This window comes from Cucumis melo, chromosome 4 (genome assembly GCF_025177605.1).
Source record: "Cucumis melo cultivar AY chromosome 4, USDA_Cmelo_AY_1.0, whole genome shotgun sequence".
In the NCBI taxonomy this organism is placed as follows: domain Eukaryota; kingdom Viridiplantae; phylum Streptophyta; class Magnoliopsida; order Cucurbitales; family Cucurbitaceae; genus Cucumis; species Cucumis melo.
This window is the reverse complement of record NC_066860.1, coordinates 30,781,088-30,805,099: the sequence shown is the minus strand read 5'-3', so window position 1 is coordinate 30,805,099 and position 24,012 is coordinate 30,781,088. Positions and strand designations below refer to the sequence as shown.

The following is a 24,012-nucleotide window of genomic DNA, read 5'->3' as shown; positions in this document are numbered from 1 at the left end:
TAATAAATATTTTGAAAATGTTTTGATCTTTAAATTAATATAATTTTCCATTCTTTTCTTGAAATTTCTACATAAAAGCAAATACTTATTAATTATATCTAAAGTCAAGGTGCCTTTTTTAATTAGGTCTTTGTTTTTAATATATCTTTTTGAAACAAAATTTGTTCGTAAAAATTGACAAAATATTTGTAAAAATTGATCTTTCTCTAAAGTATAAATATTTTCATCAAATATTTTATTTTTAACAAAATTTCAATAATTTTTCCAAATGTATTCTTTTTTTTTTTTTTTTTGGGTAAAATAAAGTAAAAGCAAAACACTATTTTTCCAAAATTTTTCCTTTTAGGACAAAAAGAAAAGGAGACTTTTTCAAATAAAGACATCACCGCGTTGGGAGCATTTTGGTAAAAATACCTTTCCTTTTCCATAACGACCAAAACAGATAAAAACATAAAAACCAAATTGAAGTCGTCGCCTCTGCTAAGCTCAGCAGTCAAATTCCATTTTGCGATTATCATTTCAACCAAAAGAATTTCTCTGATTTTTCATTACCACTGTTCCAGCTGCCGAGTTTTCGATTCAATCATCTTCTTCTTTTTCTATGTAAGTAATTGCAGTTACGTTCTTAATCTCACTCTTCTTCTCTTTCTTCTTCTTGTTCTTGCTTTTGCTGAATGATTTTTCACTTCTTCGCTTATCTTTTTACTGGATTTCTGTGTTGATAGAAGAAATGGCGGTTGGGAAGGAACAGGTGACTCATGAGATTGTGAAGCCTCGTAATGACAAAAGAGAGTACAGAAGAATCGTCCTTAAGAACTCCCTTGAAGTTCTACTCGTCAGTGATCCTGATACCGATAAGGTAAACCCAGCTTTCACTTTTTGTTTTCTTTTTCAATCTGATTATTATTTTTTTTTCTTAATGATTTTATATTGAGTGAATTTGCTTAAGTTAGGGCTCTGATTTCTTGAATTCATTTGTGTCGGTGTGTGTTCTTAAAATGTGATTATCTGATTGAGTTTCAGAGTGCCGCTTCCATGACTGTTGATGTTGGTTCGTTCAGCGACCCCGAAGGCCTAGAGGGTTTAGCCCATTTTCTTGGTGAGAACTTGGTTTTGTTTCTTTAGACTTTCATGGGTTATGTTTACGCTTCTTGTTCTCTGATCATTTGCTAGCCTTTACGTGTTTTAATTAGGTCTTTGTTTTTAATATATTTTTCGAAACAAAATTTATTTCTGAAGAAAATGTTATTTTTCTGCGAGGATAATTTTGAAAGGCAGTTTCAAAAAACAGTTTTTATTGGTGCTTTTGAAGTTATTTGTTTAATGTACTCATTAGTTATTTTCTGAAGTAATTTGTTTTAAATGGATTGGAGAAAGTTAGAATTTAGTTCCAATGCAAAGACAATAACAATAAGTAAATATATATTTTAAATATTGGTTTAATTTTAAAATGTAGAAAAAAAAAAAATTTTAATTGTAGCAACAATTCAAGCAGTTTTAACTTTTTAAGAAACAACGTTTAGAAACTTCACCAAATCCTGCAAAGTACTGACATGTAGTGGAAGAACTACACAAGAGAGGTTTATGATTGGAGTTGCTGGGGCATGTTTTATAGTAGTAAGCTAGTTTTTACTCTTTATTATTATTATTAACTTTTTCACTTTGGCTTCTTTTTGTTAAGCTTATTTACAATTTCTTGACAGAGCATATGCTGTTTTATGCAAGTGAAAAGTATCCACAGGAGGACAGTTACTCAAAATATATCACAGAGGTATGTGTAATTACTGTCTACAGAAGTGCGTTTGTCTAATTGCACTTGTTTATTCATGCATGTGAAGTTAATGGATGCTGATATGCATGGTTAATTTGCTTTTTGCTTCTTCGTGGTGCTATAGAAATAGCAAATTCTTTTGTAATTATCCTCTTTCTTTGATTCTTTAAGATTGGAAAGCTCTTTTGTGATTAGTTTTCTAGGGAGGGGATCTCTGTTCCTTCTGCTCTTGAGATTCTGAAGTTAGTTTGAGTAGTGTGGAGCCTGAAGGTTTTTCTGGAAGAAAAAGGGTTCGAAGATCCTTTTTGCGTGGGCTCTTTTGCTAATGCTTTTGAGACGTTATCTAAGGATGATGTCCAAGATAACTTGACTGTGGCTTCTCAATCTTTTTTGCTAGTTATAATTACTTCATCAGTTCCTTCAAGGTTTTCATTTTTATTTAAGGCTTGTATGGTATACCACTCAAAGAAATTCACCCTACTTCTCCTCTTGTAAAGTTCTAAGGAGTTGAGGCAGCTTGTTTTATCAATCAGCTATAGGGTGTTAACCTAGTTGAGATGTCTGAGTGTATCTATAGATCCTTGTTTTTTGGTTTTTGGATTTTGTTCATTGTATCTAAATTTTATACTCTATAGTCTCATTTCATTTATTCAATGAAAGGGCTTGTTTCTGTTTTTTTAAAAAAGATGAATATGTTCTATATCTTTTCCATTGTCATTAGCATGGTGGTAGCATGAATGCCTTTACGGCATCGGAGGAGACAAATTATTATTTTGATGTCAATGCTGATTGTTTTGAGGAGGCTTTGGACAGGTATATGCTATTTCACTTCTTATTGTTGCCTGCACATAAACTTGTCTGATTATGATTTACCTTTTTGTTCCTCCAGATTTGCTCAATTTTTCATCAAACCTTTAATGTCTCCTGATGCTACAATGAGAGAAATCAAAGCGGTTGATTCTGGTAGCATATTTCTAAGTCATATTTTTCCTCCTCCTTTTGGGAGGTTGTTTCCTTGAACATTCTGTATCTTTCTATCTGAAAGTGTTTATTGTTATTTTAATTTAACCAATTTGATATTTGGGTTTTTGCATTTAAACAACAAAAAGTTCAGCTGCTATCTAGAAGATCTGTGTTTCAAAAAATATTTTAGTTTATCCAACTCTTCTTCATCTTTGATATTCAGTGAGTTTTCATTAATAAATTGCGTGATAGTGTTGGTCTAACATTTCCGGGAGAACAGTGGCAAAGTTCAAAGGAGGGATAGGAGGATAGAGGACAATGCCTTATATCTTAGGTTGCTATCTATCTCTCTCTTTACGTAGTTACACAACAATTTAGGAAGTACCCTTTTGGTTTTTGAAAATTTGGGTAGGAAATGAGATATTTTCCTTTTAAAAGAAAATGAAACATTTTATTAAGAGAATATTAAGAGTAATATAAGAGGGTAATGCTTGTAGATAAAAAAGAAAAAACAACATAAAACATAGATCACAGAACATCATATAAAAAACAGCAAAATGTCAGACTTCAGAATTAATGGGTCACGATAAAAGCATTCCAACCATGATATATATCTTGAATTGAGGACCCTTCAAAATTCTTGGTGCGAGAACACCATGAAGAAGTCTTTAAGGCAAGCTGAATTGAATCAAACACCAAAGTTTTGAGAGTTGAAGAGCCTTGATTTCTTTGCAAAATCAAACCAAAGCTTAGAAAGAATTGCCTGGACAACATTCACTCAAAGTAAACAAGTCTGTGAATTCCACCTAATATCACAAAAAAGTGGAGCACATATCAAGACTGAGAATACCCAATTGAGGTTGAAGAGATCAAATAATACAAACCAGAACTAGTGAGAGTATAAATATTCAAAGAAGGTGTGGTTGAGAGATTCCCGTGCTTTGTAACAAAGAGTAAACTGAAGGCAAAAGGCAACGGGAAGGTTTCTTGGTTGGAAATGAAAATTTTGGTAGGTTTCCTTCGCTCGAGTTATTTTAATTGAACTTCATGGCACATCCTAGAACTGTAAATCACATGAATTATGTTTCTGCCCAACATATGGGTATTTTTCACATTTTTCTCAACAACCAAACATTCAAATGCTTCTTCTCTTGTGCACGTATCTTCTTGTTCACATTGCACCATGCCACTCTCTCTCTCTCTCTCACACACAGATTAGCTACCTGACCAGGTGTGGGCCTGTGGGTTACACTTTTAAGGCGATGGCATTCAGCAATTAACTGAGATGGCTTGGAGGGTTTCGGTCATGGGTGATATGGTGGTTTGTGGAAGGTTTTGATGGTTTTTGTGGTGCTTATGGGCGTATGGAAGAAACGTTGGGGTTTCAGTTAAAAGAAAGTAAAAGACTGGATTTTTTTTTGTTTACTTAATTAAATAAAAATAAAAACTGGGTCTAAATTGTAAGCTTTGAAAACTCAGTGGCAAACAGACAAGCAAAAGATTAGGGATCAGAAATGTAATTTTCTCTATTATTCATATTAAGATCAACAACTTTTACATTTGTCTTTTGTGTGGTCTCTTTGTACTTCCATCTTTCTCATTCAAAGCCTCATTTACTTGCAGAGAATCAAAAAAATTTATTGTCTGATGGGTGGAGAATGCACCAGGTAATTATTTCTCCATGATTTCTTCATTTTATTAGTATTACTAGATTAGGGAACAATTGCTTAAGGTACAAGAAATTTGGATGACCGATGTGAAAATGTCACAACATAACTTAAACTTCCAATTGACAAGGACTTCAACATAGAATCACAACTAACAAACTTAGGACAAAACTCAAGACTAGGAATGAAGATTGAACTTGAAGAATGTTTTTCTTGAAAAAAAAAAATAGAGGCCTCCATTTTGCTTAGCATTGCCAGCACCTTGGTCAAATCCATCTCTTGAAATTCACACAAGTTTGTGTATAAATCAAATATGCAATTTCAACAAGTTTGCTAGTTGAAATCAATTTGTAGTTCAACTTAGGAATATAAAACACATTTGAGAAAGAAGTCATTTGTCAATTCTATTAACTTAGTCATGTAACTTTAGAGAGAGATTCTAACTGATAGTGAAATGATCTTGAGAGTCACCTTTTTCGTCTTGGGAGGAGAGATGTGAGAGTCTGGGATGGGTTCTCGTGTAAGTCTTTTTTTTCTAGTGCTTGGTTAACCCTTCCCTTATGGTGAGTTGGTCTTTTCGGGTGTGGAAGATTAAGGTCCCTAGAAATGTTAGATTCTTTACTTGACAAGTTCTTCACAGTCGTATTAGTACGTTGGATAGACTTACGAGGAAGATTCCATCACTGGTTGGGACTTTTTGTTGTATTCTTTGTCAGAAGGCAGAGGAAGACTTGGACCATGTTCTTTTGCAGTGTGAGTTGGTGAGCCTTGTTTGGGACGCTTTTCTTCCAGACGTTTGGTATGGGTAGTGTTTGTCACAAAGTTGTTAGATATATGATTGAGGAGTCCCTCCTCAATCCGTCATTTGGGAAGAAAGGTTGTTTTCTGTGGTGCACAAGTGTTTGTGCTATATTGTAGGTGTTGTGGGATGAGAGGAATAGTAGGGTTGAGAGGGGGTTGAGAGGGTGAGTGGAGACTTACGATCTCTTGTTTGTTTTCATGTTTCTCATTGGATTTTGGAGACCTTTTGTAATTTTCCTGTGGACATGCTTTTGTATAGTTGGAGTCCCTTCTTGTAAAGGGAGTTTTTTTTGTGGGCTTGGTTTTTTGTATGCCTGTGTATTCTTTCATTTTCTTCTCAATGAAACTATTCTTATATAAAAAAAAAGAACTCTTGAGAGATTCTTTTTAGGGTTGGAATTTGAATTGATACAATAAAGTAATGTTGCGAGTTGAGTTTAGGGTTGGGACTTGATACCATTATAGTTTTTGGAAAGAAAATTCAATGTATTCACTGAAACTCCAATAAGATGTAATACAAGGACTAAGGAGAGTACAGAAAAGGAAAATAGCTAAAACATGTAAAGGAAAATATCTAATAAATGTAAGATAGTGTCTAATATAAATAAAGATAAAATATTTCAAAAATGAAATAAACTTGAAGTACAACCCATTTCTTGAGTCAGAAGTTTGGAATTGCTACTTATCTCTAAATAAATTTCTGTCATTCACATTTCTGACTGAGAGTTGTTACTTTATGCAGCTTCAAAGTCATATAAGTTCTGAAAGCCATCCATTTCATAAATTCAGCACAGGTTATAACATTATATGGATTTCATAAGAGTTGGCATTTGATTGATTTGATATTTCTACAAGTTTTATTGTATTTTTGAATATGGACATTTTTTGCATGTGGATGAAGATGGTTCAAATTTGTTTACTTGGGACATTGACTTGTTATCTTCGTCCTTGTTCAAATTAAAAATTGTCCCTTTTAATTTACATAAAAATAGTTGTATTTTAACTGACTAGTTTTCTGGCAGATAATACTTCTTGAATTAGTTTAACTACTTCATAATTCCTGGGAAATTCTTCTAGTTCATGGATTTGCCTCTCAGTTTCCAATTGTTTATGCTTTGATGATGGTGTATAGAAGGCCGCTAGTTTCCTTATTGTGCCACATCTTTTTACTTATACAGGGAACTGGGAGACATTGGAGGTTCAACCAAAAGCTAAAGGGCTGGATACAAGGCATGAACTTCTAAAATTTTATGAAAATAATTATTCATCCAATGTCATGCATCTGGTTGTATATGCAAAAGGTTAGTACACGTGCAGCCCACTATAATTGGGCTTTTAGGCTGTGTAGAATGAATCAATTGCAACTTAAATTTCTTACTATTCCAAAAACCTTGATAAAGTATAAATCCTTTATTTTTACCTGATTCAGAAAAACTTGATAAAGTACAAATCCTCGTGGAAAACATATTTCAAGATATTCCAAATCATAACTGCAATCGCGCTAATTTTCCTGGTCAGCCATGCACGTCCGAACATCTCCAGGTATGTGTATTGCACCCTAATGATATGCTGACAAAGGATTGTGTATGTTCAACTAGATTTATGGACTTGGTTGTTATAATTTAAATTTATTGTTTCCGGAAGCCTATTGTATGGATTTTGAAGTGGCTGCTATATCATTATTGAAAGTTTTTGTTACTTGGTAAAAAATGTGGCTACTTCTATTTGCTGCTTTATTTTCTTTCTCCGCATTTCAGGTTCTTGTTAGAGCCATCCCAATTAAAGAAGGTCATAAACTGAGAATTATTTGGCCAATAACTCCCGAGATTCATCATTACAAGGAAGGGCCATGCCGGTATCTAGGTCATCTTATTGGCCATGAAGGAGAAGGATCCTTGTATTACGTTCTTAAAACATTAGGTGCGTTCTTGTACATTTTAACATAAAGTTTCAAACTTTCTAGAGTGAGATTTGCTCTTCTACTTTCATATATTGACTTGTTTGTTTGACTATATTAGACGACATCATGTCGGAGTGAATATCCTTGTTTTATTTTAATTAATTTCATGTTGGACTTCAATTTATCTGGGTTCAAAATTTGGTATTCCTTTTGTGATTTTCTTTTTCCATTTGGTTGCCCACATTTGTTAGTGGGGCCTATTCTGGCAATTTTTTTTATTTATTTACATTAATTGTAATTTTGAATTCTCTAAATTCTTCTTATTTCCTTACGAGTGGGTGTGGCCCTAATATATATAATGACAAGTGGCAAATATGGCAAAAACAATCAATGGTAAAAAGAATGGAAATAAGGAAAGAATATTACAGAGAAAGAATATAAGCTAATTGGAAGAAATAACATTCCAAGGAGATAAGGGGAAGGGGAAGAATTTTAATATTCAACATTAGTCAAAGTGGTTCCCTTATTAAAAAAAGTTATGTTTTCCTATCAATGTAGTACTCATGATATGTTTGGTAACACTTTATTTATTTATTTATTTTTGATATGGGGTTTGGCAATTTTATGTTGCGTTATTTTGGGAAGCATTTTTGAAATATAAGAGTGAAGACCTTAAACTATTTTGTACTTTTTCTTCTTCACTCTGTTGGGAGTTCATATTCTTTAAATATTTATTTATTTTCATTATATCAACAAGAAGTTGTTTCTTGTTCAAAAGTTATAAAACATTAAACTTTTCAATACTCGATGAAAGGTTTTGTTTCTTGTTAAAAGGACATTAAATTTGGTTTTTTCTTCTTCCTTCTATTTTTGGTTAGCAAAGTAGAGAACCTTTCATCAAGTGTATGGAAAGTAGAAAAGAGAGTGTTAATAGGTATTACGAAAAGTATTTCCAATTGGTCAGTAAAGCTGAAATTGAAACCATGAACTGAATTTGAGTTTCCAAAGTTTTTCGGTTTGGTTGTGTTTAATTATATTTAAAAGCAAAAGTTTGGATCAAACTGAATTCTCTCTCTTCATATGTATTAATGCATGTATTTGCATCACAATTACTGTTCAAACTTCAATTATGTATGTCTGTGTTGAACGTTAATTCATGGCGATTGTTCTTTTTTTAAAAAAATTATATGTATTTTTAAATTTATTTATTTTTCTTTTTTCTTTGTTTTTTCTTTTTTTCTTCCAAGCATGATAGAGTTATTTCCTAGGATGTCATGATGGCTTATTCCCTTCAATTGTTAGTAGTTTTAGTATTTCAAATGCCAAAAATGCAAACTCCAGATTATGTGGAACCGTTCAGGTGGTAATTGGGACTCGAGGATGAGAGGCTGTTTGTTTGAGAGGGAGATTGGGAGTGGGCAAATCCTTTTGTTTTGTTGTTGAAAACTTGGACATATTGCGTAATGCTAATTGCTATGGAGCCTGCCTTACCCTAAAAGAATAAAATTTCTACTCTGGGAGCTATCACACTTTTGCCTCAACACAATGGATAGACTGCAAAATCGTTGCCTTTGGATGAACCTCTTCCTTTCTTGGTGTTGCCTTTGAAAGGACAGTGAATCAATTAACCATCTGCTCTTCAAATGTAATTTTACTTGTGAGATTTGGTATGACCGTTTTCTGCCTTTCATTGGGCCATGGTCCCTCGAAATGATTTCCAAGAATCGCTTAAGGCTGTTTATTGGGCACCCCTTCAAATGAGCAAAAGAGCAACTGTCGGCTAGCATTATCCCTGCAGTTTTCTGGAAGTTTTGGGATGGATGAAATGCTAGAGTATTAAAAAACACAACCAAATCCTTACGGATGTTATAGATTCAGTTATTTCCAAAGCATTATATTGGTGTAAAATTTTAGCAGCCTAGCTATAGTTTTTCTTTCCTTGTTACAAATTGGAAACACCTTTTGTATTACTTATGAAGGAGCTTCTTTTGTACGTCTTTGGATATTTCATTCAATGAATGGAATTGTTTCTTATAGAAAGGTCTTTTGGTTATGGTTCATGGCCTCTAATTGGTGTAGTCAGGAGTCCCTTTGTGATTACTCCACTTTCTTCATCAACTTAGATGAGAAGGGGCCGCTTGGTCCTTGGCCTATTAGGTTGGCCTTTTTTTTTGTTCTCTTTTATTAATGGAAAGTTTCTTGTTTTCTGTAAACAAAATTTTTTAGCCTTTACTGAATTTTGAAAACTGATTTGATTTATATTTGGGAGAATATAATACAGGTTGGGCAACAGGGCTCTCAGCCGGTGAATCTGATTCCACCATGAATTTTTCCTTTTTCAAAGTAGTAATAGATCTCACTGATGTTGGTCAAGGTACTTTCTAGCTCTCTTTCTTTCTAATCATTATCCTTAGTTTAATCTGAAATTTTGTTCTCTTGATGTTGTAGAACACATGCAGGAAGTTATTGGGCTTCTCTTTAGATACATTAGCCTTTTGAAGCAATCAGGTATATGTCAATGGATATTTGATGAGGTATGTGCATTCATTACTATAACCCTTTTAGCATGCTATAAGTTAATTAGAGTAATTCTGAGCAGCATAGATTTTGGTTCTGTGTGTGTTTGTTTGATTTGTCATTGTGTGTTCTTTTCTTTTTTTTTTTTTTTTTTTGGGGGGGGGGGGGGGGGGGTTAAAACCTCTTATGGTGTCTGAATTTTCAGATGCCATGAAAAAAATATTGAGGAAATTTTGCATCCACATTTAGTTAGTTTATTTATGAACATATAGCTTGGCAGGTAGACGATGACTTATTCAGTTCCTTGAAACAAAAGAATATTAACATTTTATTCTAGTAAATAAAATTTTGAAGCTTATAGCATTTAGGAGATTAGCTTAAATTTGGGGGTTTTTATTTTTCCAGATTGTTAAATTTTTCTTGTTTGTTTGTACCTCGGTTTTATCTTTCTATTTCTTTTCTTCTCGGTTTCTTGTATGGGTTATCACTGTTCCCTCAAGTTTTGGGGTGGGGGTGGATCTGGCCCTTTTTGATGATTGACCTTTTGATGCTAGTTTTTTGGTGGATATGATGAAGGCGCTATGGGGTGTCAACCTAGTTGATATGTCCGGGTGTGCCTGTTGATCCTCAATCTCTTCATTTGTGTGCTTTTTGTATAATTCTCATGTATTTTGAGCATTAGTCTTGTTTTACTAATAAAATTTGAGATTCGTCTCCTTTTCAAAAAAACAAAAAAAGAAAAAAAACTACAAAATAAAAGGAATTTGTGACATGGCCATCTTGTAATAATTTTTTTCCCCTATTTACTGTCCACATTTTTTATGAAGTTATTGTTATGCATTCTGACACAATTCTTCTACCTTTATAAAGCTTTCAGCTATTTGTGAGACGAAGTTCCATTATGCTGATAAAATTCGTCCTATTAACTATGTAATCAGCCTTTCATTGAATATGCAGGTATTTATAATTTGTCTGAATAACCACTGATTCACAATATTTCTGGAATACTGTTTCTCTTATTTCTTATTATTCATAGTTTTTTGTTTGCTTAGAAGTCATCACTCATTGTAGAACAGCATCATTTTTTTGCCTTAGCCTAGGTTTAAAATTTTGGGTTTGGCTGGATACTGTTCTAGATTTGTGTAGTTATTTGGCGAAGAGATACCATTATCATTCTTTTGTTTGGTCAGTGTGACCTGTCCATTCTTAAGTGTTAATGTTTTACGAACTAGTTGGGGTTGTTAGCAAGAAAAATTTAATTGATAAAAGTTGTAAGTTACTTGTAAAAAGAATAAGTTATTTTTCCAAATTTTACGGCTCCTGTCTTGCGAAGGCAATATACACTTTTAGTTAAAAAGTTCGATCTCTTGTTTATTATATTCTTACCAATTGTAGTTAACATAGATGTACAAGGGGTACTAGCATACATATGACATGACATGAACGTGACCAAATCGCACATCTTTAAAAAAAGAACATTGGATATCGTGTATATTTTATTCTTTGTTATTGAAGTCGCATGTTCAACTTCATGGGTGCTGATTTCATCAAGGAAATACCTTTTGTTTCTTAAATAAAAATAGAAATCCGAGTGTTCGATGAGAAAGTGTAAATGCTTGCTTTGGAATCTTGCAGTTGTATCCGCCGGAGGATTGGCTAGTTGGTTCGTCCTTGCCTTCAAAATTCGATCCAAAATTGATAGGAACAGTTCTGGATCAGCTTTCAGTAGATAATGTCCGGTAAGTTACTTTCAATTGGATTCTCATAAGCATGATAGCCTTTAAATGGAAGGTTTGTACAGAATAATTAGATGCTGTAGACAGTTAAAAAGATAAACTCTTTCCTGCATAACATTTATTTCCTATAATTATTACTATTGAATTTTCTGAATTGTCAAAATTCATCTTATTTCTGTACAAGTGGGTGTAGCCCTAATATACTTTGAGTTTATTAATAATATAGAAGCTCGTCTCCTTTTCAAAAAAAAAAAAGAAAAAAAACTTTATATTTTGTTTAATAATCAAAGTACTGGCACTTTTTCTACTGAACTGTTTTCCTTAACAACATGGTTTAGAACTTTAGTAGTAACAAAAAAATCGTGTAAATGTACTCTAGCTTTGGAAATTAGGATTGTCTTGATGGCTTTTAGATGATTGGAAGTTTATTTTCTATTATTATTATTATTATATGTAATCTTGGCCAAGTGTTTCTCTTTCCTCTCTTTTGGGATAATTCACTGTCAATAATATATTTGTTTCCTATGGAATAAAATGTATTGCAGCAGTTCCCTGATTAATTTATGTTTGTAGCATCTTTTGGGAGTCGAAGAAATTTGAAGGCAAGACGGATAAGGTTGAGAAGTGGTATGGAACTGCTTACTCCATCGAGAAAATTTCTGGTCCTTTGGTTCAGGTTTGTTGTTAGATGTAAACTCGACTACAAAAGTGTATTTTGATCAAGAACTTGGAGAAATTTTTAAATAATTGGGAATGTGTTTTTTGATCAAGAACTTTGGAGAAACTTTTAAAAAATTAAGAAATTTTCAATTTTACCCTCGAATTTGAAAATATGATATTTATCCCAAAAATTTGATTTTATCAAATTGGACCTTGGATTGATACCTGTTATAATTTTACTTTCTTCAAAGCTTTCGTTACATCCAACCACCACATCACATCTCTAATTTCAACGCAAAAGCTCTCAAAATTTACCAACTTTGAAAGAAGTAAAGCCTAAAAAGTCAATCTACCAGATCAACCCCAATAAATGAATGCACCATATTGACATTAAAAATGTTTCAAAACTCACCAATTTTAACCAGGCTACATCATACAAAATGTCTTTCCAATTTTGTCCATGTTAATTTAAAAGTTTCAATTTTAATCGATCTTTCAATTTATTATCCTTAGCGACTACTATCTGTTAAAATGCCTTGTTGGATAATAGAAGCTTGAAGGTCACATTTATTAGGGGCAGTTTGTATAATTTATTTTATTTTCTACCTTTAGTATATATTCTATGTACTTAATTTCAGTTCTGTTCCTGAAATTTTAAATTTTTTCATTATAATAGAAATTGCTTAAAGAGCCCCTTTCTTGTAGCATACTAAAAGATTGGAGTAAAAATTGAAACTTTAAAATCATAGTTCTAGATCATAAAAATATATCTTTTCTTGAGCTTTCGATGACCATTCATCAAAATGTTACAAAGTCTATTGAAAGAAAATGAAAAATTACATTTTATTTACAGGATTGGATGCAATCTGCTCCTGATGTGAATTTGCATCTACCAGCTTCGAACATTTTCATCCCTACTGATTTATCGCTTAAACGTGCATGTGAAAAGGTTAATATGGACTGCTATTCATGGTAAGATGTTATTCATTTGTTGGTTTATGTTTTTCCTAATATGATTGAACCTTGAAATAGGTCGAGTTTCCGGTTCTGCTAAGGAAGTCATCATATTCATCGATATGGTACAAACCCGACACAATGTTCTCCACACCCAAGGCATATGTTAAGATTGATTTTATCTGTCCCCATGCTGATATCTCACCTGAAGCAGAAGTCCTAACGGCAATTTTCACGAGGTTATTGATGGATTATCTGAATGAATACGGTAAGTTATTCCAAGTTAATGAAGTATTTTGGCTTGTTTCCTTTATTGTCTTTTGGTTTGAATTTCTGTCTATTTTTTCTGAAAATAGCATAATCTTCTGCTGTTCCTTCTTGAAACTTCACTTTTGTTAAGCCTCCCTGGTTTATTTTGTGGAAAAAATTATCTTTTTGGCCTTGAATTTTGATTAAGATTTTGATTAGTTTTCAAGTTCAAAGGTTACATTCTACACCTCATTTTTTTAGTTTAGTTCCCATTTGGTTCATTAGTTTCAGGATTTTACACTTATATTTCTACTCAAAGTCTAGAGACCAGAAGAGTTTTTTCCCCTTTATTTTATAGCACCTCAAGGGATAGAAGCTAAACCTTTCTTGTCTTGCAGCTTATTATGCGGAGGTTGCTGGGCTATATTATGGCATAAACCTCATAGATTCTGGTTTCCAGGTACCAATTTAATGCAGAATAGGAATTTTCCTTTAATGTTGCAACAGTGGCAATACATGGAAACTGATTAGCCAAAAGATATCTAGGAGTTCCTGCTAAATCAGTTTTCCTTCAAATCTCAAGTTTTTTTAAAGAAGGGATTAGTTTATTCTAGAATTTATTTTTTGGCACAAAATTATGGGCACAGATACGTGGCACTGTGCTTCTCATCCAATCTCAGAAGTTTAGATGGTTTTAGTCTGAGGCGGATTTACTGCATGCCCCCGAACTCCACTCCTTGATAATATGAAAGCACTTCCATTTTTTTGAAATAGAAACAAGACTCTTCATTGATATAATAAGTGAGACTAAAGCTGAAAGTACAAAATAATGAAACAAGGAAAGAAATAGCCCTGGAAAGTGGAAAGTGGAAACAAAGAACAAAGCTCACTACTTAAGCAAATGTCTTGAATAGAATAATTTGCAAGTAGTTTGGAGAGAGAACACCGAGATGAAGCTTTAACTCAAGAAGGTAACTTTGGTAAAGGACAACTATACATAATAACTTATATAGAAGCCTTAAATTGGGGATTAATAGTAACCTTAAATTGAAAACAATTCTCTAAAGTATTTTCTAGTAATAATGTCCGACCAAGAGTTTTTGTGATCCTTGTTTTATATGCTTATTGTATAATCCCTTCTCTCTTATTATTAATATATAAATAATGAGGTTGTTTCCTTTAAAAAAAATGTCCGACCAAGAGTTGTGAGCTAGTTGACTAGAAATCACCCAAATAGAATTGAATTTCATTTCCACTATTTCTTTTTCTTTACTCACCCAAAAAGTGGAAACGTCGTTGAGTTTTCTTTTTCTTGAGAGGCTTTGTTTCTATGTGTGAACTCATTATTGTCTCACACGAGCTAACTCATGGTAGTTTTGTGAAATAAGTAAATATTTTTTAAATTGAACTTACGTTTCTGGATTACTTGATGAATGCCATTCTGTTTACTCTCTTCATTTTTGTTCCATCGGGTTCAAATAGTAAATACTTTTTAGAAAGTTCGCTGGGGTGTGTGTGATCTTATGGGTTCGGTGGGTTGAGCAAAATAATAGGTTTTTTAGAGGAGCGGAAAGGAAGCGAGTGAGGTTTGGTCCCTCATAAGCTTTTATGTTTCTTGTCGAATTTTAATTTTGAAGATCTTTTGTAACTATTCCATAAGCATTATTTTATTTGGTTCAAATTCCCTTTTCTGGACTTGTTTCTTTTTTCTTTTTTTTTTGCATGCCCTCGTATTCTTTCATTTTTTTCTTGAATTAAAGTTGTTTTCTTTAAAAACAGACAAAAATGGCATAGTTATTTTGTGTAGAATTAAACATGGAGTACTTATTCATAATCTTACGGGCATACGAACAGTACTCATTTTTATGATATTCTCACTGATATTTTGAATGATCTGTTAAAGCTGACTACTTATTTCTTAATAATTTGTCAACTTCCCTTAATTTCTCTCTTGTTCTTACATTATTGTTCTTTAGGTGACTCTGAATGGTTACAACCACAAATTAAGGGTTCTATTGGAAACTATAGTTGAAAAAATTGCAAAATTCAGTGTGAAACCTGATAGGTATCTCGTCATCAAGGTATTGTTGCCATTTGTTTGCATAAACTATATAAACATGGAAACCTTATCTTCTTAATTAATTAGAGGTGAAACCTGAATTTTATCTATCAATTAAATTCGGAACCTGAATAATATCTATCAACTGTTGATATATTCAAAATTTCAGTACATAGAAAAAGACTTTGGAGCAGTATATAAATTAAATATTGTGGTAATTAATAATATGTTAAGTCAGGAGATTGCATCACTCGATCAAAGATGATAGAACTAAACTAAACTAGGAAGGAAGGAAAAAAATAGTGACATCACTAAATTTAGGGGTGTATTTGTTCAAAAAGTGTCTTATTTAATGTTCAAATTGTTCTACCAGGAAACTTTGTTGAAGGACTACCAAAATTTCAAGTTTCAGCAGCCCTATCAGCAGGCTTTGTACTATTGTTCGTTAATACTTGAAGATCGGACATGGCCATTAATGGACGAACTTGCAATCCTTCCACACTTGGGGGCTCGAGATCTAGATAAATTTGTTCCCACTTTGCTCTCAAGTGCCTACTTGGAATGTTTCATTGCAGGTCAGTACTATTTTCTCTTTTGTCTTGATATATCTCAGGGATTACAAGCTTTTGGCTTTAATGGTTCATTACCCAGGAAACATTGAAAGGATTGAAGCTGAATCAATGATCGATCACATTGAAGATACGTTCTTCAAGGGGCCAAATCCAATATCACGACCGTTAAATCCATCACAGTATCCAGCCAATAGAATTGTGAAGCTTGAGAGGGGCATTGGTTATTTCTATTCAGCAGAGGGTCTCAATTCAAATGACGAGAATTCCGCTCTTGTTCACTACATTCAGGTTATATAGACAACTACTTTTTTTTCTTCTCTTTTGTGTTTATGTGTTGAAACAAAAATTCAGGTTTTATTTGGAACTGATTTTGAAAACCTTAAGGGTGATTGTGAGAGATTTCTAACTTTTTTAACACTGTAAAATTTGTTGTTTATTAATTTAAATTCATTTATTTTTCCAATCGAGTTGATTTGTAAAATCTGGTTAAGAGCAACTGTTGAAATTGGCTTCGGTAGAAGTTTGGTGTATTCATTCACGAGCTTTTTTGAAGATACATGGTTGACAAGAATTTTAGCAGCTACAAAAATTCCAAACTTAGCTTAAGAGAGTTCATAGCTACTAATGTCGACAATGTTTTGTAAAAAATCAGCTATAATGTTGACACTATACAGTATATGCATAAAGAAGTAAAAAGAAAAGAAAGACAAGGAGGGAACTTTACTTCTCAGCGAAATTACTACTGAACCCTTTTGTTTAAGGTTTGATGCAATTCTCTAAGTATCTTGTCTTTTCAATATTTAGGTGCATCGAGATGAATTTCTACAGAATGTGAAGCTTCAGCTTTTTGCTCATGTGGCAAAACAAGCAGCTTTTCATCAGCTTAGAACTGTTGAACAACTTGGCTATATTACTGTTCTAGCGCAAAGGTTGGAACATTTTTTAACTCTTCTTATTTGGAATATTTACTGTGTAATTAATTTATCTTCAAATGCAGCAATCACTGTGGTATACGTGGAGTTCAATTTATCATTCAATCCACTGTCAAGGTAAGCAAAGCATCATGATCTCATCTGCCATTGTATCCATGGCACCTCCTTAATATTATCCTTATTTTAATGTGGCAGGGTCCTCGAGGTATTGATTTGAGAGTAGAAGCGTTCCTGGACATGTTTGAGAAAAAGCTCGTTGAGATGACCATTGATGAATTCAAGGTGAGAGCAGTAATTAGTCACACTATTAGTATAATACTATATATGCCTTTACACTGGATTTTTGTTTGTGCAGAGCAATGTAAATGCTTTAGTAGATGCGAAGCTTGAGAAATTCAAGAACTTGAAGGAAGAATCTAGATTTTACTGGGGAGAGATTTCTGGAGGGACACTCAAATTCGATAGGAGAGAATCAGAGGTATGATGTTAAATTATTATGCTCAGTTTTTCCTACAATGTTCTGGGCATGATATGTGTTAAATTTTGTACATTATATTGAATAATCAAAATTCATAACCAACCTTTTACAAAGGTGATAGAATAAGTAGACATCAAGAAACCAAGAAAGGAAAATACGTAAGAGGAAGATACCATGAAGGAAACTATAAATTAGTAATAATCCCTAATTCACTTAAACAATAAGCACTGTTGTAATTTTAAATCCACCAAACATTTTATTTTATTTTGCAATTACTAAAAATAAGCTTTTCAGTACTTTTTTAAACAAATAAAAAAATTACTCTCAACAGTTTTAATGTCCTAGTCAAAAGAAAAAAGAAAAGAAAAGAAAAGAAAAAGAAAATAGTTTCAAATGCCTCCCTTTTATTTTTGGATAGTTATGGAGGACTTAAAAGACGAGATAAATTAATAATAATAGCGATGAGAATTTGTGAGCAAACTTTTTATAGAGCAGGGGTTTAATAGGTTAATCAGTAGTAAAGAGAGAAAGTGTTCATTCATCTTCTGCCTTTTAATTTTAGAAAGGAATGTAATGTTGACTAAAAACATTTCCTTCTAACCACAGGTTGCACTCTTAAAGACACTCACACATCAAGATTTGATCAACTTCTTCAACGAACACATAAAAGTTGGTGCGCCTTGTAAAAAGTCTTTAAGTGTTCGGGTTTACGGAAATCTTCATTCCTCAGAGTATTCTGGAGATTTAAATCAACCACTTCAACCCAACACCGTAAAAATAGATGACATTTTCAGCTTCAGAAGATCACAGCCACTTTATGGTTCCTTCAAAGGAGCATATGGTAATGTGAAGTTGTAGTGGGCTTTGAACTCCCTTTTCTCATGATGCATATTTCCACACAGCTCTTGACAAAACTGAGGCTTTGAATGTTAAAATACTTTTAAAAATTTTGTTGAGTTGTGGAGGAGCCATCTTATGTTGTGAATGAGATGAATGGAGCATTGATCTGCAGCAAGTTGGATTCGTTGTGAAGTGAAGAAGATGGGTTTGAATCCATTGGTTGCAAAGTGGTCTTCTTCTGTTGGATAATAAAAGAACCTCTCAATAAAAGCTTTTGCTGATCCCTAAACCTTAGCTATGCTTGAATAATGTTCTGACAATTTTGTTATTTATTTACTAACCCTACTTGTGGGTGACATCATAATTATTTCCTTGATTCAATCACTCTCTCTCTCTCTCTCTCTCTCTCTCTCTCTCTCTATACCTTTTTGTTAAATGCCTCAATCTCATTTGTTGCGCTCTTGCATCTTATTGGCTTCCTTTTCTCACTTGGTTCTCATGACCTCTCACATTTGACTCATGAAAGACTCATCAGCTACTTCTATCAATTTTCATCTTTTTATTTTTTATTGAATCTAATCTACTTGTTTAGACTTTGACTTTTAGATTGGATTGATGAAACGGCACTGTTTTTCAAAATCAATCAATTACAAAATGTTGATGATGGTTTAGCCCGTGCCATGATTGAAGCATGATGTGTTTATTGTAGACAAGTTTTTTTTTAATCAGATCATTGTTCGACAATAAACGACATTGTTCTTTTTCTTGCTAACTTCGTTATATGTTTCAGAAAGACCGAACATGAATAAGTCTAAATTTTAAGGATAAAAAACATATTTTACTCTTTTTTATTTGGATTTTCTCATGCTTGCCATCGTTTTTTCTACAATCGCCCTACTTGATATCTCCCATGGTTCAACACATAGAATGATCACAATGGGGTAATGGGGTAGCACTTCATAACAATATGTTAAAAGAATTGCAAATGTAGAGGAATATATTAGTGATATATTGACATTCATTTGGTAATGTCTATAATTGATAGAATCTATGAGTTGAATCTAAATTTTATTATATCTACTAATATTTTATGTTTGATTGTTGTGTATAGAAATTTTTTCTACAAATAAAAGTTTCAAACATGCAATTTTTGTATATTTTCTTCCAAGCAGCTCACCTAGTTACTCGACTAAAATTTTCCATGGGACAAATATTTATGAAAAAAACATTTCTTGTACTATGGGACCGTTTGAAGCGAAGATTATAAAAGACTATAATAACCCCCTCTAGCCATTTAAAAATTCTTAATTAGCTAAGACTATTTCAAAGTCCTATATTTTCTATAGTATTTACTACTTGCTACCATTTTTACTAGTCATCATTATTATTTGTTGCAATATAGTGATTACTATTTCCTTCTCAAACTAAAATAATATACACCACAAATACATACTATTATAACCTAAACTAAAATAACTCACTCCAACCACAAATTATTATAACTCAATTATAATTACCTAGGGCTATAATAACTCACTCTTTATCCTAAACATTCTCATATATGTGTAACAAAAGAGACCTCCATGAAGTATATCTAATCTTAACAACTATTAAAGTGGTGGCATATTTTTTTTAGTACACACATCTCATGACCTTCTATATTTTAGCTGATAGTTATTAGATATATATGAAATACAAACAATAAGAAGGCATAAGATGATTTGAAGGTAAAAGCATAAAAACATGCTAAAGATGGTTAGCAAAATTGTCTATAAATTGAAATAGTTGATCAATAGAATCAAATATGACTTGTACTATATAATGTATATTAACAATACACACCAAAAAAAAAAAAAAGAAAAAAAAAAAAAGAACTAGAAACAAAGGCTTCTCTTGCAAGCTTGAAAGGGTAGTGAAGTATAATAAGTAAAAGTAAAACTAAAATTCAAATCTTTAACTAACTCTTCAATCAAATCCCCACAAATTTGATTTTGTAAAGTCAATCCTATTCTTCCCAATTCCTTCTTTTGACCCCAAAAAATGTCTTTGAACACTTCTTCTACACTCTCTCTCATTGCCACCTTATTACTTCTACATAGTGAAGGAGATAACTCTTTTGCCTTTTCACTTAATTTCCAGTTACCAATTACTATTTCATGGGTTTTGTTTTTTGTTCTATCAAATTTGCTTACAGTATTCAACATCATCATATGATCCTCCTGATCTTCTTGTTTCTTCCTTTGCATTTGTTGAATTTGCTGTGATTGTATTCTTCCTACAATTGTGTTGTTGAATAACATTCAATTATATTATATATATATTTTGAAATGAATGTATGAGTTATTAAACTTGAAACTAAGAGAGGTTTATTTTGAATATATATGATCAATGTTTTTAGTATGGTGTAGAAATTCAAACCAACATTCATTTTAGTTATGGATAATTAGTGACTATATGTTTTTGGGTTTTTATTTATTTATTAATCAATGCATTTAGATTTGTTCACTAACAAAATTCAAAACCTTTCCATTTATGAATTTATTGACAAAAAGCCTATAACGGTTGTTTTTTTTTAAAAAAAAAAAAAATCCAACTTCAAGGATAAAAAGAATTCTTAGAAAAGTTTCTTCTCTAGAGATGTTTTCTTTATAATTTGATTATTTGTAATTTTTTTCCAACTAAGTTCCCTTAGGTCATAAACTAAATTAGATCTAAACTTAAAACATACTATTGTTACGTATAGGTTGGAGCGGTAGTAGTTTTTTTAAAAAATGTACCATAGATTAGGAAACTATATTCAAATAATAGTAAAATGAACAAAAATATTTACAAAATGTAGCAAAATATTACGATGAAGGACGATAGACTACTATATGTATCCATATGTATCATAATAGACACAAATATTAGTAGCTTCTATATGTCTATCATTAATTATTGTATAGTATAGATTGTAATAGTTGATTAAGCAAAAATTAAAAGGTATTTAGGTTAAAGACAAAATTAAGACATAAATTTAAAACATGATTTTGAAAGTTCTTTCATCAATAATGAGAACTTGTCCTTTTCTATGAGAAACAAACTTAAATGGAAAGCCGAAACCAGAACACCATATTTATGAACCTTGAAAAAGGTTGAACTACAAAATAATTATAACTACTAAGTTCAATTATAAATTCACTCCCTATTTTGGATTCTTTAAAAAATAGAAAAGAAAAAAAGAAAAACATAAAATTCTTTACGCAAATATTTTTAATTTTCTTAAATAATCACAAATATTTCATACAGTTTAAGGCTAAATAATCAGATACAACGTTTATACTTTTATCAATATTAAAAAAAAAAAAAAAAAAACAATTTATCTAATGTTCCATTAGACAAAAATATCTAAAAAGGAAAGATACTAAATTTATAATTTAGTTAAATTGAATCAAAATATTTATAAAATAAATTAAAATATTTATAATATATAAATAATTTTCTTTTTTTTTGTTATATTTATAAATATTTTAAATAATTTTACCTAAAAGGATGATTTTCCTAGTGTTAATGGGATTGAGAATAATTGCAAAAAATAATGAAGGCAATTACATTAATTTTGCCCCCAAAAATCATTATCATTGCATACAAAACATTATAATTGATGTGTTATCATTATACCCTACTTTCATCCATCTTTTCACTTTTTACCAAATTACCTCTAATTATCAAATTCATCACTTCCTTTCTCTCTCTTTTTTTATTTACCCTCCCTTTTCTATTATTCTCAATAATTCTCTACTAGAAAATTATCTATATTTTTGTATTTAAATTCTCATAATTTTTTTAATTTAGTTACAAGTGAATACTTATCCTACACAATTTTCTATATTAATAAATATCTTCGACAATTTTTCTTTCATAGTTTAGGAATTTATTATATACAAAATTAAAAGTTTTGACAATTTATTAAATATGATTGAATGGGTATCACATACATGAAATTTTGATTTTGGTTTTAGTAAATAAGCTTGAAATAAAATTGAAACTTTGCTTTTTCTTTTTGATATTTAAATTATTATTATTAATAATAATAATAAAATTGAAATGATAATATATGAACAGAAAAATGCTAACAGTTTTCTTAGTGTAAAGAACGTACCGGAATTTGCAGACGGCCGGTGGAAGATCATGGAGTTGTTGAAGCCATGGCGGTTAAGCAAATGCCACGGCCAACTCAGCTCTTCCGCCACCGGACTACCCTCCTCCTGCTGTTTCAACACCATCAACTCAATCCTTTTCCCTTCACCAGCCGGAGACAACGATCTAAAACTCTCTGTCGACTCAAACGCATCGATGAACTCCTTCAGCGCCTTAAGATCCCGTTCACATTTCTCCAAAGCTTCCATAACCTGCCTCTGCTTTTCCTCCTCCGCCGTGGAGCTTTCTAGTCCCATCAACCTCACGATCGGACCTCTCGCTCCTCGAAATCTCTCCACCGTCGTTGTCAACATGGTGGAATCGGATCTTTCCGCAATCCGCGATGAATCGGATGAGAAAAACAGGAGATTAGCGGCGGAATCATGTTTTGGAGATGGAGAAGTTTTGGATACGGAAATGGTATCGTCGAGTTCGTGAATGCTGTTGTGGACTGAAACAGAGAGATTTTAGGGTGAAATTAGGTTAAAATTGGAATGAATGGAACTGATCATGGAGATTGTGAAGAAGAAGAGGAATAAATACCGAATGTGATTGATTTGTTGCGGCGCTTGTGGCTGTTAGAGAGGAAATGGAGGAGGCTGGAGACACAGCCGAAGGATCGGGAACGGCGGCTGTGGCTGTGGCGGAGGAGATTATCGGAGGAAATTTGGAGTTGTGAAGAAGAAGAAGATGACAAGAAGCTGTTTTGTCTCTTCATTGATCTCTCAAATAGAAACCCTGTTTTTTTGGAGTTAAAACTATGGCGCCATCATATTATATATATATATATATATATATATATTATATATATATATAAGTCGATTAAGAGGTTAGCCGTTAATTTTATGTATAGAGTTTATATTTTATGTCCGTTGAGTCTATGTTTAGGTCGTTAAGTTTCGACTATATATTTAGAAAATGTTAAAATTGATTTGAAAAATGGAAGAGATAGTGTACACAGCATAGTATTTATAAGTGTTTGGTGGACTTTGTAAATGGATGTCTCATTCTACTTAATTAAATTCTAATTAAACTCGAATCTATACATTTACGAACTTGAATGGATCGGTCTATATTTTTCGATCAAAGTTAAATTAATCTAAAAGGATAGGGAAATAACTTTTATAATGCGATGACTTTTATGAAAGAGAAATGACCAAAAATAGTAAAATGAATAAAAAATTTATATTTCGTAAAAAAATACGTGTAATAGATTTTTTGTCTTAAATTATGTCCTAATTTTTTCTTAATCTTTTTGTATAAAGTCTCATAGTATGTTTCCTAACATTAGCTATTAGTCAAAGTGAACTTAGCTCAACGATGATTAATTTAATTTATATGATGTTTCATTCTAAAGTGGAATATTTGATTCCTTATCTTAATTCACAATTGTTATACTGAAATATTAAATAATAGAGATGAAATTTGAAGTAAAAAAAGAAAAGGAACCAAATCTTGACTTTAGCCAAAAGTTCTTCTTCTTTTTTTTTTTTTTTATAGTTTCTATCATTTAATTAACGCGTTTAATTTTTTCTTCAACCATACGTTCAAATGTTGTTTGCTTTACATTATACAATAAGTGTTTATAAACTTGTCAAATGAGTGATTTTGAAGATAACAACTAACCTATTTGTAGACATTTTTTTCTAGAAATACATATTATTTATAGCCACATTAAAAATTTAATAACGAGATATCCAAATTTATATTAAATTTAAAATATATTTTTAAGAT

General features: G+C 31.9%; 2 protein-coding genes across 5 annotated transcripts; one reads left to right on the top strand and one right to left on the bottom strand.

Annotated features, from left to right (window-relative positions):
- The first annotated feature begins 438 nt into the window (after positions 1-438).
- LOC103486819 (insulin-degrading enzyme-like 1, peroxisomal) lies at positions 439-18,480 on the top strand. 4 transcript variants are annotated; one of them, XM_008444916.3, is made up of 27 exons: positions 439-603; positions 726-859; positions 1,024-1,099; positions 1,704-1,771; positions 2,493-2,584; positions 2,661-2,734; positions 4,358-4,401; positions 5,945-5,996; positions 6,381-6,503; positions 6,632-6,744; positions 6,960-7,122; positions 9,384-9,476; positions 9,551-9,636; positions 10,490-10,576; positions 11,255-11,358; positions 11,929-12,031; positions 12,869-12,964; positions 13,048-13,237; positions 13,617-13,678; positions 15,195-15,299; positions 15,651-15,852; positions 15,929-16,137; positions 16,654-16,778; positions 16,847-16,898; positions 16,977-17,063; positions 17,137-17,259; positions 17,866-18,480. In XM_008444916.3, exons 2-27 carry the CDS (start codon positions 731-733, stop codon positions 18,115-18,117), a joined length of 2,910 nt encoding a protein of 969 aa, XP_008443138.2. In that variant the 5' UTR covers positions 439-603; positions 726-730; the 3' UTR covers positions 18,118-18,480. The 4 variants fall into 4 exon arrangements, with proteins under 4 accessions (XP_008443138.2, XP_008443139.2, XP_008443140.2 ...); XM_008444917.3 differs by having other exon boundaries at positions 449-603; positions 729-859; XM_008444918.3 differs by lacking the exons at positions 439-603; positions 726-859; positions 1,024-1,099 and adding an exon at positions 1,524-1,617.
- Positions 18,481-19,838: 1,358 nt separating this feature from the next.
- Positions 19,839-23,126, bottom strand: LOC103486818 (uncharacterized). Its single transcript, XM_008444915.3, has 3 exons — positions 22,822-23,126; positions 22,241-22,729; positions 19,839-20,374 (listed from the first exon to the last, which is right to left on the bottom strand). Exons 1-3 carry the CDS (start codon positions 22,994-22,996, stop codon positions 19,974-19,976), a joined length of 1,065 nt encoding a protein of 354 aa, XP_008443137.2. The 5' UTR covers positions 22,997-23,126; the 3' UTR covers positions 19,839-19,973.
- Positions 23,127-24,012: the final 886 nt, after the last annotated feature.